Genomic DNA, 14,482 nt, shown 5'->3' on the forward strand with positions numbered 1-14,482 from the left:
AATTCACGGAACATATATGACACCATACTATCGACGTGGCTTAAAAACTCCGTATATTTTTATATATGGACAAATATAATTGAAATGAAGTTTAAAGTTAGGACTGCATTATTCCCCCAGTTCATGTTAATAAAACATGTCACTGCTTATAATTTGATGTTGGACTTTTCACTGCTTCTATGGATTCTTCAATTTTTCAAATTTTCAATTTTTAGAGCATGCGCAGCGGTGGACGGATGGCGTTCGTCCGTGCCAGCATTATTCCCCCAGTTCATGTTAATAAAACATGTCACTGCTTATAATTTGGTGTTGGACTTTTCACTGCTTCTATGGATTCTTCAATTTTTCAAATTTTCAATTTTTAGAGCATGCGCAGCGGTGGACGGATGGCGTTTGTCCGTGCCGCTGGCACGGACAAGCTTCACCGCCGCTACGCTTTTCACTGCTTCTATGGATTCTTCAATTTTTAGAGCATGCTCAGCGGTGGACGGACGGCGTTCGTCCGTGCCGCTGGGACGGACAAGCTCCGCCGCTGCGCTCGCGCCGCTGGCACGGCGCTGCTCGCTGCGAAGAGCACGTCCGTGCCAGCGAGCAGGCGACGTGGCGGCAAGCGATTGGGCAACGGCATAGCCGTTGCCTTTGAATTTTTTTTATTAAAAATCGGTTTTTAATTAAAAAAATAAAAATAAATAAATAAAATTTTCACTTCCCAAAAAAATATATCCGTTTATTACCGTTTTTACCACTTTTTATTTATTTTTTTCCCCAAAAATACACATTTTCATCTATAAATACCTCCACTTTCACACCCAAAAATTCACACCAAACTACACAATTCTCATCTTCATTCTCCCATATCCATTCTCAATCTTTCTTCCACTCCTACACCATAACAATGTCCGGCCACAGCGATAACCCCCGGGCTCCGGTTGAACCCCGAATGGTTTGGTTCACCACCGTTTCCTAGTCCGAAAACGAAATACTCGGCCCCTCCTCAATTATGTAATTTTTAATTTTTAGGATTTTAATTATGTCTTTTTTATTTTATTTGTAATATTTATTGTGGTTTTTTAATGAATTTTAAATTGAATTGTGCTCGTCCTTGCGGAAGAGCACAGCTGTGGGTGTTGTGCTTTTGCCAGAGAGCAGGCAGGAATAGTGGCGCCGGGCCAACAACCGTGCTCGCTGGTAAGAGCACGGTTGTGGATGCTCTTAGAGTTCACGTTATATTAGTATAAGTAAGCTCGGACTGTAGACAGTCACTAAACAATAGGAGTACAATAATAAAATGGCACAATGTATAAAAACTCAATTAAACCTACAAAAGGTTTCATGACTCAATTAAGATTTAAAAAAATGTGATGTTCAACGAGTATGATTCTTATATTAGCAAGTGTGATGATGAATCGGAAAACTGAAATAAAAAACTACTCCCATTAATAAGATTAGCTCTATTTATCCCAAGATCGATTTCCAACTTCAACAAATGCTGTGTTCAGGAATGTCACGAAAACTTCATTTCATAAGATTATTTATTAGAATTTCATTTCATAAGAACAATGATTATGCAAACATCAGCAGTTGATGATTGTATAACTTCATTACAAGCAAACATTACCAAATTTTTCTAAGGTGAAACTAAGTTTAGATGCGATGCAAACAAGTGAGGTTTCATTAGTGTTGTGAGAAGCTCGAAAAGAAAAAGGGATGCTTAGCATACAAAAAGATCATGCATAAATTTAACTTAATAAGTGTAAGGCAGACATAATATTTATATGTGTGACTATTTCGCCACCATATCTACTCCCTAGCTCCGTTCCTTGTTAATAGATGCATTTCTTTTCGGCACGGAGTTTAAGAATAGTGTGTTAAATGGATGGTGAAAAAAGTAAGAGAGAGTAAAGTAAGAGAGATGAAGAGAGAATAAAGTAAAAAGAAGAATTACTTTTTGCTAAAAATAGAAATGACTCAATTAACTTGGAACTTCTCAAAATAGAAAAATGACTCTATTAACATGGAACGGAGGGAGTATCTAATTGCTTATATATGGTAACTCTTTACTTGTGAAACCCCTTGAGTTGAACAGCAATACACATACTATTATATTGAGAAAAAACTGCAGGAAACGTACTTCCTGTATTGTACTGGCACGAGACGACCAGTTTAAGTTATCATCAGTTTCCTTCGTTTTTCGCCTTTGGCCGGTATGCAAAACCTGTATGTACATATAGAAGTTAAGAGTCATTAATAAACCATGTCAATCAGAATACTTATTAGTATCTTGGAATTAGAGGGTATTTTGGTAGATTCCATATGCTATTTGGATTGTATGTTGTATGCAGCCAGTATAACTATATATGGTCACTAAAACAAGATATCAAATTACAAATTTGCTCGTAATTGACTAAGCAACCATCTACTCAGAAACTTGCTTCCCACTTCCCAGGAACACCAAGGCGAAAAGCAAGAAAATAAGTAAAAAGGAGATGGAGAGAGATTTCATTGACCAATCTATTGGGGAGTTAGATATTTGTAAAGATTTCTGTATGAGACGAGGGGCGGGTCTTACCAATGGTGCTGTGTAAACCTGGCATTAATTTCCTCCAAGCTTTGCTGCTCATCCAACAAATGCAACTCATTCTGGATAGGATCTAAGACACCAGATTCTTTTGGGAGAATCTTTATTATTAGCATCTCAATTTCACTAGCTTCCAAGGATGTCTGCATAGCAACATACTGCAGGAGATGTGGTTTTGAAACTATTCAGAATCTTCATTATGGCCCAAATGGCTGAATGAAAGATAAAGAATGAGACATTGAGTCTGAACCTGGCATAAGTGTCTCACTGGTGATGTGGGGCTGCAGCAGAGATAAGGTCGCTTCAAGCTGGTCTTCTCATGTAATGAGACAATCATGAGACAAATTTTCAACTGAAACTTTGTTAGGAATAAGTTGCAAGTCCCTATGATTAAGAATATACACCCCCACCCCCAAACAAAGAAAAACAAAGGTTAAAACTTATAGACTCAATTTCCAAGATATATGAGGAGAAACATGTAGTATTACCACTTCATCGCTTTCATGTAAAGATTTGAGACGATTAGTCAGCTTTGACAACCGGCTACCCCTAGTCACCCTACCATTTTTCCAATTCAGGCCACCATGTCGAGTATTACTGCGATTGCGACCTCTTCACCAGGGAAGAAGTTCTGTACTTGCTGTACTTGCAAGAGGTGTAGAAGATGCACAAAGTATTCCTCAGGTTGCTTCTGAATCATCAGCATCATCTACACTAGCCCCTGGTCATGGCTTTGAAGTCCGAGCTCCTCCCCATCTTTTGTATCTCTTTGCTTTGGGTTCAGAGTGCTCGTCAGTTGATGATGAGTCTTTACTCTCATCATGCCCATTAATACCTTCCTCTTCGTCAGATCCATGGCGTTCAGCAGCACGGTTTCTCCGATCTCTCAAATTTCGATAATTGCCCTGCGTCCTGACAAATGTTGAAGATGTAGTCCCAGAGCTTCAGCTTGACGGCGGAAAGTCTGTGCAATTGAAGCTTGGATCTGTTGTAAAACAGAAAGTTTAGGCTAGTTTCAATTTTGCACCAGCCAATTTCAAGAAAAAAATGCTTTGTAAGGCAACATCATGAGGCATCCTAATGATGCCGACAACCAAGATAGAAGGTTCATTCAGGCACTTTTCCAGTGATAACTTCATAAAAAAGACAAGCCACAAATTATTCCACATTGGACCTCACAGCCCAATGAGAGAATGATGTATCTTAAACCTAAATGAACTAAATTCCTTCATATATGCATGCTTGAAGTCTGACACTAAAACCTTCATCTGTTCACCTGCTTATTGCGAGCTCTCTCCTCTTCATGGACAGCCAATTCCTGTTGTGAATTGAATCAGTTGGTGAGAAAGCAAAAATGTAAATTTTAGAGTTTCCACAAGAAGAGTGGATAATTTTTTTTCCCATACCTCTTCCTCATACTCATTGATATCTGGATAAAGAGCTGCAATCAGGGCATCATAATTTGGCTCATCTCTCAGAGAACGTCGACTAGCACAATGAGTCCGACAAGCAGGACATTCATTGTTGCTGTAGAGAGATCAATGTTATAGAAAAACTGCAAGAACACTTCCCAGGTATCAAATGAAAAGAAGCACAAGAAAGTACCCAAGTCGCATGGATTTGTCAATGCACTCTCTGCAAAAGCGGTGCAAGCATTCCATGACTGTTCTTGTCTTCCTAATGATGCCTATCAATAAAATGTTTTAAACATCCACGGGACAAGTTGTACACAATAGATCTTAGATTATCTCTACTAAGCTCTCTAGTAACGAAAAAGAAGCATTATGCACGGTAATTAATGATCAATAAGGAGCTGAAAATCTTCATGGTAGTTCTCAACCATTTCCAGTATTCCTGAAGCTTTATCAGATAGTTTGCATAAAAATAACTGTTAGAGATGAGTAGTTCTATTGGATATCTTACGGAAACAAGAAAAAATTGAAGTCTCATCAAAAATTAACAAAAAGAAGTATAAGGTCAAGTTCCAGCATAACGCAGCTCATGAGATACTCCCAAAAATTACAGCCAACTAAAATACCATCAAATCAATATGTAGCAACAAACTATGCATGGTATTGGTAGTTGGTACTTTCCTTTGAATCTTTGCATTCTCTCTTTGTTTTGGATTTATTAGCATACTCTTCTTTACTTTACCATTAATGCAGCATACTTCACATCTACAATGACATAAGTGACACTGACACAAACCTTCGTAATTATAATTACGTGCAACTGGGAGATTTTTTTTGCAAGAACTGACCTGGTTGAGTGTAAAAGTAAAAGCATGCGTAACTAGCTGTGATGATGTGCATCGAGAAGTGTATGTGCACATTAGTCACATAAAAAAGGAAACTTTTAGACAACAGAAATTTTTGATCTCACGGAAGGAGAAGAGTTCAGTGCCACTAAACTGAGCGCATACGGCATAACTTCAAGAAAAATATTCCAAATAATCATATGTTGCTGCCATAATTGCCTATTGGCACTCAAACATAGCTACATATCTGAAGGACCAAATTTAACTCGAAGCACTAACTAACGTTGATCATTTCAGGCATCACAACTGAACCTCAACAAAGCAGAGAAAACAGATGTTTACTTAATTCCGAAACACTAAGATTAAAATACATACCTAAACATATTGGACACTGGACTTCTTTCCGCACTTCAGCCAGTTTCAGGACAATAAATCTGAGGTTCAACAACATAACATATTGGGAGATTCTTTATCAATGGAGTAATATATAACGTACAAACTGTATCTTTGCACCAAGACTACGTGCAATCTAAAATAAGAATTATAGTCATGACATGGCCATTCAGAAAATCAACTGTTACTATGCCATATTCAAATCTAACAGCAAAATCACAAAAGCCACATAAGGTTGGGAACCCAAAACACAAAATCCATTACAGCAAAGGAAAAACACTAATAATTTTAACACAATTTCCATAAACATAAGTACTAACATGAATTTAGAAAGCTATAGACCATATCAATCTCCAGTAAATTAACTTAAATGTACAGAGATCATAGAGAACACCGAAGCAAAATTACCATTTCCAATTAAAACACCCTCGGAACTCAACCACACCACAAATATCCCAAGTCGCATCACCTCCAAGCAGATCATGCATGATTTCACGTGCCATATTCAATCACTCAAAAAAAAATCACATCGCAGTAGCTAAACTAAATAAAAAATCAAGGATAAAAAAACATCTAAAATATTGAAAAGGAAGAACCTAAAAGAAAAATCCCAGAGATCCTCTTCAAAAAGACCTAATTCAGGACATTCTACCACAATCCTAAGCAGCCAGTCAGCCAGATCTCAAGCTACAACCACACATCTAACACAACAAACATATCTCACATCCCCACGAAAAACCGTAATGTCAAACAAACATGTAAGCCTTAGTGTTCATGCGTGATTGTTCGCGCACATGTATAAAAGAGACACAGATGCATTACTCTTCTTTCTCTCCGCTGCTGGCGGAATCTGAGAACCGAACACAAAAAAAAATCGAAATAAGCTAACCAAACAACAAACGGCAAGGAAATCGGAAACAGAAAATACAGAATAAAACTCGAATATAATGCATGTTCTTTACGTGAACACACAGCACGATCAAGAGTGCACCTGAGGCGTCTTCGTTTAGTTCGCGGATGTGATTCTCGCTGCCTTGCTGCGAATCGTAATCATTCTCTGCATCGGGCGGCGGCGGAGGAGTGCTAATGTCGCGCGGCTGTTTCTGCGCAGGCATTAGGTCGCAGAGATAACGGCGGTGGAGACGAATTCAATGAAGAGAGGGACGAAAATTTGAGTCTTCTTTGTAGAAATAGAATACATCAGTTTTTTTATATGAGCTGCATACCGTTTTACTTTTACCTGTGAGAATTGGGGTTCTTCGCCTCCGGTTCGATTCTGTCCTGTTTCTACAATTTTACTAAATGTTCCAGCCCATTCTCACATGATTTGTCTAAGACAAAAAATTATAATCAGATTTATACAACTTTCATCCAAGATTATATTGATTTGGTCACAAAAATTAGTTTATTTAATTATTGGTAATCTGCCATATTTTTCTTTTTTCTTATTAAATTTTTTATGATATACGCAGTACTATTAGACTAATAGTATTAGTCATTGACAAAGCAAGAATTTTGAGAATTAAGAAGTCCAAGTTTCTATAAGTTTGTGAGCGGTTGGTTCAAGCAGCTAAAAATTCATCGATGTCAAAAGAATGAACAATATTGAAAAACGACAGTAACAACGTCAAAGATTTTATTAATAACACTCTTATTCAACAAGTATTTTAGTGTCAAATTGAGTACTACATATAACATCTTTATTTTTTCCACACATTTACTGTTACCTTTAATTAGAGAATTTCACTATAAAATTCAATGAAAGAAAAATTATAAATTGGATCAATATAAACAACGAGTAATATTAGAAAGTTAGGAGTAGTAAAATTAGCAAATTTTTGCAAGAAAAATTTTAAAAGTTTTAATCGCAAAGAGTGTGAAGCTGAAAATAAAAGGTTATAAGCATGTAAATTGAAAAAGGGATAAATGATCGGAAAAATTATAAACTATTCCCGCAAGTTTGATATTTCCCACAATCTTTAAAATTGGTCGGATAAATCACTAACTTTAATAATTATGTGAACTTAAATAAAATTAAAGAGGTCAAGATGTGCATGTCGCCACTACACCTCAACTAATTCAATAAAATATACTACTCCATATGTTTCCCTGCAACTAATATCGCTAAGTATAAGCACCAAGAACATGGTCAAACCCACATAGACTAGATACCTACTCAAAATCAATAATATGGCACAAATTTAATGTTAGCCATCTCGCCTTACGTACATTTTAACTTCACTTTTGTTCTTCACTAAACTATCTAAGCGAAAAACTAATCTTAAACTAACCAGCACAAATATGGAAAGCAATCTACTGTAAATCTCGACAGTTACCATCAATATAAAGCAATCATAAATCAAACATGGATTGAAATATCTAAACCCATAATATTTAAGCATTAAAACAAACCAACTAAATTGAAGGGAATGTTCGATGAAGAACACTCTAACACCAAATATCTTATCTAGGATGTTCCAGCTGAGCTCACCGATTGTATATTAATAGCTAGGAGTGTAAAAGATATCATATAGATCTAGACGTCCATAAAACAAGCAATAAACGAATAAAAATAAATCTTGGTATAAATTTCTTTCAATAAGCAAAATCCACAATGAATGCTAGTAAAATAAAAGAAGAGAGAAGAAAGTGATCCATATCGTAAAAGAAAAAACTGACAGTAATAAGCAGCAGCTCCTGCTCTAGAATCATCATCTATATTATGTCTTATACATTATGATATTACTCATCATCTGTATCAATATTTTCATTATCAGAAAATACGATATCTTCATCCCAAGGGTATCCATCAACATCATCGATGTCTTATACATTATGTCTTATACATTATGATATTAATTCCTAGTCGATAAGGTAGGCATGTTATATAAACTCTTAACTAATTAGCATTCAAACACATAATTTATCATACTTAAAATAGAATTAATCATCAGTCGAAGACATTGAATCATAATGTAACATCAAAGCCACAAAATCACCTCACTTCACAGCAAATTGGGTCGGTGAAGCCGACAAGGCTTCACCCCAAGCCTAACCACCTTCTACACCCTAAAGCGTGCTTCTATAAACAATTTACTCAGTACCATTACCACTATTTGGGTCATGGTACAGAAAAGCATAAAGGAAAAAGATAAAGATGCTAACCTTTGTGATTAACTCTTCTCTCAACCTGGTGCTGTTCTAAAATGTCCCACAATGACTTAGTAAAGGCCTGTTAAATCAAAAAAACCACACACACATATATTAACCAAATACTGAATTTCTAATTTTAGCCTACAAACAATAAAAATAATAACCAGAGTTATAACATTACCAATTAGACAAACTATGAAAGTCTAGAAGTGTCCGACTCTGAATTAATGTCCAATCAATTAAAATGAATTCGTCATTGTGTTGTATAAAATCGTGATCATGGATTATGAATGAATTTGTTATGGAGCATACTTACATTTGGTGGAACATACTTACATTTCTGAATGAGACAAAGAAACTATTTCAAATATTAAATTATTCAAAGTGATATACATTAGTTAAAAGTTATTACCTACTTAGAAGATTGCAGCGGCAGATTGCAATACTACAGCAATTTTTTGAACTCAACTCCCTCATAATATACTCAAGTTCTAATACCTAATCTACTCTTCGGATGGCTTTCTAAATATTACCAAAAACTTCATTCTAGTTAATAAAAAATTGAAATCAGTAACAAACAATAATCCTAATTAAGCAAAAGTGCCAACTAAACATAAATTCCCCATTAGAATTGATCGAACATAAACTATAACCCTTTTGCCAAGCAATCCAGAATTGGTGCTTCTCTTTGGCCTTATTCAAAATATGAGAGAACACCACACCCACAAGCAAGTAATTGAGCATGCAAAATTTAGATGAGCACTGCGGGATCGAGAGCGATAGAGAGAGGGAGAGAGAAAACCGTGAGAAGAGAAGCAGGGATGGGCAGAAGGCGGCGGCGGCGTCGAGGAGGCAGCGGGAAGTCGAAGCGCCGTGGGAGGAAGGTTTCAGTCGTGCGTTTTGGTGTGTGAGTTGAGTGAATTATATTAGTATTAATTAATAATCTAATTGAGTTCCACACTTCCACTTCCACTTCCACTAAAACAGTGAATTATATTAGTATTAATTAATAATCTAATTGAGTTCCACTAAAACAATTTATTTGTATCCATCTTATATCACGTTGACCATATCAATAAAAGATTAAAAAAAATTAATTTTATTTGCAGCTTTAACAAAAACATCCAATAATTAAATGAGATAAAACTAATTAAAACATTATTTTAACTAAAAATTGTATATTTATCTTGGATTTCATATGAAAGTTTGTTATAAATTTCCTATGTCACTTCTTTTTATTGCAATTCAGTTAACAAAACTAATTCAAAATAATTCAATTAAATTTAAATTTTAGGGATATTATATACATATACACTTTATGGACAGTTATCTTTATTCAGATAACGATAAACGTACATAAAGCATACATACTTAATCGTATTTTTTTCAACATTATACATTGAAAATTAATTTATAAATATGAATTAACATAAAATAAATTATATGCTAATCATTACATAATATTACTTCCGTCCTCAAATAATATGCACTTTGGGTTCATCACAGAGTTTAATGTAAAGAGAGATGTAGAGAGAAAAAACAATTAAAGTATTGTTAGTGGAGAATAGGTCTCACCTCATTAGAGAGAAAAGACTTTTCAAAATTATGAAGTGCTTATTCTTGAAGAACGGAGGGGGTATATTATTATAATTTAAGAAAATATTAAATTTTAACTTAAATATATACAAATTTAAGAAAATTATATTGTTTTATTTAAAAATTGTACTCCCTCCGTTCTATGATAGTTGAGTCATCTTTCTAATATTCTACCATAGTATTAGAGTCATTTCTCTCTTTAGCAAATAGCAACATCTTTTCCCTCTCCTACTCAATTCAATCTCTTACATTATTAATATTATCTCTACTTTTCTGTGTTTACTACTTTAATATCTCTTCATTTAATATACTTTAATATCTCTTTCTTAATAATCGTGACAAAAAGAAACGCCTCTACTACCTCGAAATGGAGGGAATATATTTATTTTGGATCAAACTCGAAAACTTGTGATAATTTGTTATAAATTTCCTATGTCAATTCTTTTGTATTACTATTAACTAATAACAAAAGTAATTCGTATATAATTCAATTAAATTTAAAATTTAGGGGTATTATGTACGTTTATAGTTTATGTACATTTATCTTTATTTGGATAACGATAAACTTACATAAATTGTACGTACATAATCGAACTTTTTCAACATTCTCCATTGAAAAAAAATTATTTTAATTAAAAATTATATATTTATTTTGGATCAAACTCGAAATCATGTAAAATTTGTTATAAATTTCCGATGTTACTTCTTTTGTATTGCTATTAACTAATAACAAAACAAATTCATAAATAATTCAATTAAATTTAAAATTTAGGAGTATTATGCGCGTGTATAGTTTATGTAAACTTATCTTTATTCTTAGTATTTTCCATTACAATTGTTTTTTTTTTCAAAACCCTAGCAGCGGAATAGTAGCGAACATTCCCTGCTATTAACTACTGACGGACAGAAATCCGTTGCTAAATTTATTTAATTTCATAATTTTTGTTTTTTTGAATAAAAAAATAATAATAGCAGCGGATATGTCTGCTACTATTTTCTAGCGGATGCAAATCCGTCGCTATATCTATTAAATTTTGTAATTTAGATTTTTATTAATAAAGAAATAAATATTAGTAGCGGATGTGTCTCCCACTAATTTCTAGCGGACACCTATCCGTCACTAAATCCGTCACTAAATATGGCGCGCTATTATGCCACCAAATTTTATTGAATATCCGTTACTAAATCCCTTACTAACGACTGCAACGGATATTCCGTTACAAAATCCGCTACTAATAGTGTCAGATGAATATCCGTTGCTAAATCGCGTGTTTTTGTAGTGAGTCGAGGAGCTCGTAACCAAATATTTGATCCATAAATCTCTCTTCGTGTGCGTCATACCCGTGATTTTAGACATATTTTGTGAAAATTGCATACGGAAAAAAAACGAGATTCAAATATATGCATATAATTAAATAAAAATTGCATAATTTAACAAAGTTATAACCATATATAAATATAGAAAAATGATAAGCTACATACCTTATGTGAGCACTTTATATGAGCATTGTAATCGTTTGATGGATGTATAGATTTGTTTGTTTTGTTTTATATATTTAGTTTGATTGTAATACATTAAAAAAATGTCATTGATATTTTTTATTTTACAAAATTCATAAAAATCAAAGTTCGGTTTGTTCATAGTTTGTTATTTTATTCATTTATTTGAAAGTTATAAAGAAACAAACAAATTGATCATTCATTTTTATGAATTTTATAAAATCAAAGATGTTAATGCATTTTGTTATATTTATATAACAAAACAAACAACATTAAATGTGTATTAAACAATGATGGTGTTCATATAAGGTACGTAGCGCATATCATATCCATACAAATATATTTATAAAATCAAACGATATTCTACATATGATAAACCATCATTCTACACTAATACAACAACATTCTTCTGTATAAGTCGTATTGATCTTGTGGAATGCATAATTTGGATGGATGGATGATGATGATACGATTACAGAATAAGCTTAACTACTGGAGTATTTAATTTTCGGTGGATTAATTAGTTCGAGATAATTAGCCTAATCCAAGGACATTGCATTAGAGATATAGCTTTAGCTTGACAATTTAGGACATAAAATAATTATCTAGCTTGAAATTTTGCACACAAATTAATCAATCTTGCATTATTCTGCTGGTATTAATTAACTAGACTTTTCTAACATCACAACCCTATAATCTTAATTAAGGCGCGCGGTGATAATATTCAAGACGTAGTTTTTAGGTTTGTTTTTTAGAATCTTATTTCAGCATTTTTGTGCAGCCATATATTACTAATGAGAGGATAGACGTAGGAGCATACTTTTTGTCTCATGGAAAACTCAATTAAATTAAATGGAAAAGGCAATTAAATTAAATTTGTTCTAATTAATGAATAGAAGTTTGTATATTGTTCAAGATGATAATGAAAAATTAATGACATTTCTTTTTCATGGGTAATTAGTCACTTTGTGTGAAGTTGATTTTAAATCTAATTAAAATGTACATATTGGTCCATGTTTATTACTTTGAAACATCAAATTATATTAGTAAATAATCAATAGCAAATCAATGTCGTCGAGATGAATAGGCCTATTATATACTCCCCCTTCGTCCCTGAAATTTTCACATCTTTCCATTTCCGTCCCTCCCACAAAATTTGTCACATTTCACTTTTTACCATTTTTTGTAGTGGACCCCACATTCCACTGACTTATTATCCTATCAACTTTTTCAAACCATTTTCATTACATTTATTAAAACTCGTTCCCGGTCAAACTGTGACAAAATTTGGAGAGATAGAGGTAGTATGATTAAGATGATATGTGTGTGTACTTGATAACAAGATGATATTGTGAATAATAACTTTAAAATGTGTGTGTGTACTTGATAACAAGATGATATTGTGAAAATTAATTCAAAATGTTAAAACTTATTTGAAAACAAAATTTGATCGACTAGTAGATTTATTAGAACAAATGAGACGTCGGAGTACATTAATTTAGATATTTTTCAATACGAATACTAAATAAAGCAAGTATTTAAGAAGACCAACAATTTTTCAAATCTGCACATCACTATACATAATCAGTTAAACATATTGATCATGTATTTTTTTTCACAAGAACACAAATAAATTTGTATACAAAATCGAAAAAATCTAAACATTCCATGTACTTTTCTTGTGATTATTGAAAAAATAAATAAAATCATGCAGAAGAATCAAACACCGGATTGATTACAGTCGGACCATTGATTTGCACCAAACGAAGAACCCGCTCGATCTCCGCCGCCACCGCTACCGCCGCCGCCGCTGCTCCACATTCCGGCTGCTGACGCAGCCGAAGAGCTGGTGGCGCCGACGTTGTTCACGCTTGGCGTCCAAGAACTAAAACTCCCCGGCTGAATTAAGTTTTGCTGCGGCGGAGAGCGTAGACGCGCCGCCGCAGCAGCCGGAGAATTCAACATCCCTTGCAAAAGAGCCATATTCGAACCGAAACGACTTCCTCCGCCCATAGCCGCCGTTCCTTGATTGATTCCAACGGACTGCATTGCAGCCAAGGAAGATAAAAACGAGCCGCCGTCGTAGAAGCCGCCGACGAACGGCGGCGGCGCCACCGGCCGCGTGACGACAGCTCTCGGATTCGGTGCGGCCGGTGGCGGCACGCCTCGAGGCCTCGGAATCAAACCGGTTGAAGGGAGAGGCGGAGGAGAAGAGGGGGATGAAATCCTGGGGCGCTTGCTTTTCCGGTAGCCGCCGCCGATGGGGACGTTCCTTAGGGTTCCGCCGTGAGTCCAATACCTCCGGCAAGATTTGCAATAGTATCTTGGTTGAGAGAGGCTATAGTTGTTGTAGTAACAAAACTTGGTGTTGGTGGAGTCGCACCGCGGGCACCTCGGAGAGGGCTCGAGGGCGTGGGTGGCCGCCTCTGGAAGCTGAACCCGTTGCTCGGGATCTTGTTGATGAATGAGACCCTCTTCATTTCCTGCTCCATCCATGTTTTTTTAGCTTAGAGTTTTTTGTTTTTTTTTTTTGAAAAATAGGGTTGTTTTTGTGGTGTGTGATTATGATTGAAGGGTAAATATATAGTGTGTTGTTGAATGTATTGGAGTGTAGAAGGTTTAAATTGTTTGTGGGTTGATTCACCTTTTTAGTATTATTTCAACGATTGGGATATGATTGTAATCCACAGTATGTAGGGATTATGACAATTAGAAATAAGAGGCAAACAGATATTATGGCATTAAATATGCATAATATATACGGGTGTTATTTCATTTTTGTAATACTCGACATAAACAATGGCGGTAATTGTAATAATCTGTTGCAATCCCCATGTGAAATTTAATGTTTTCTTGCAATTCTAATATCAAGATCTCTGCAGATTTTGTGTGGTAAAAGAAGATTAAAGGAATGAGGAATTAATAAGATAGAGAAAGGTGAGGGAGGAAGATACATAAGAGAAAAGGGCTAGTTGCCCTTAATTATATTAATTAGCTTTTTATTA

At 34.7% G+C, this 14,482-nt stretch overlaps 1 protein-coding gene and 1 pseudogene across 1 annotated transcript; both read right to left on the bottom strand.

The window, feature by feature from the left end:
• Positions 1–1,518: 1,518 nt before the first annotated feature.
• Positions 1,519–9,319, bottom strand: LOC121808158 (annotated as a pseudogene).
• A 3,877-nt stretch (positions 9,320–13,196) lies between these two features.
• LOC121808733 (dof zinc finger protein DOF3.1-like) lies at positions 13,197–13,973 on the bottom strand. The gene has a single exon (XM_042209323.1). It carries the CDS (start codon positions 13,971–13,973, stop codon positions 13,197–13,199), a length of 777 nt encoding a protein of 258 aa, XP_042065257.1.
• Between the last annotated feature and the right edge of the window lie 509 nt (positions 13,974–14,482).

The sequence above is a fragment of the Salvia splendens genome, chromosome 6 (assembly GCF_004379255.2).
Source record: "Salvia splendens isolate huo1 chromosome 6, SspV2, whole genome shotgun sequence".
Taxonomy (NCBI): domain Eukaryota; kingdom Viridiplantae; phylum Streptophyta; class Magnoliopsida; order Lamiales; family Lamiaceae; genus Salvia; species Salvia splendens.

Bases quoted from the DNA above. Each gene is read 5' to 3' on its own strand.
- LOC121808733 (XM_042209323.1), bottom strand. From the start codon at position 13,973: ATGGATGGAGCAGGAAATGAAGAGGGTCTCATTCATCAACAAGATCCC.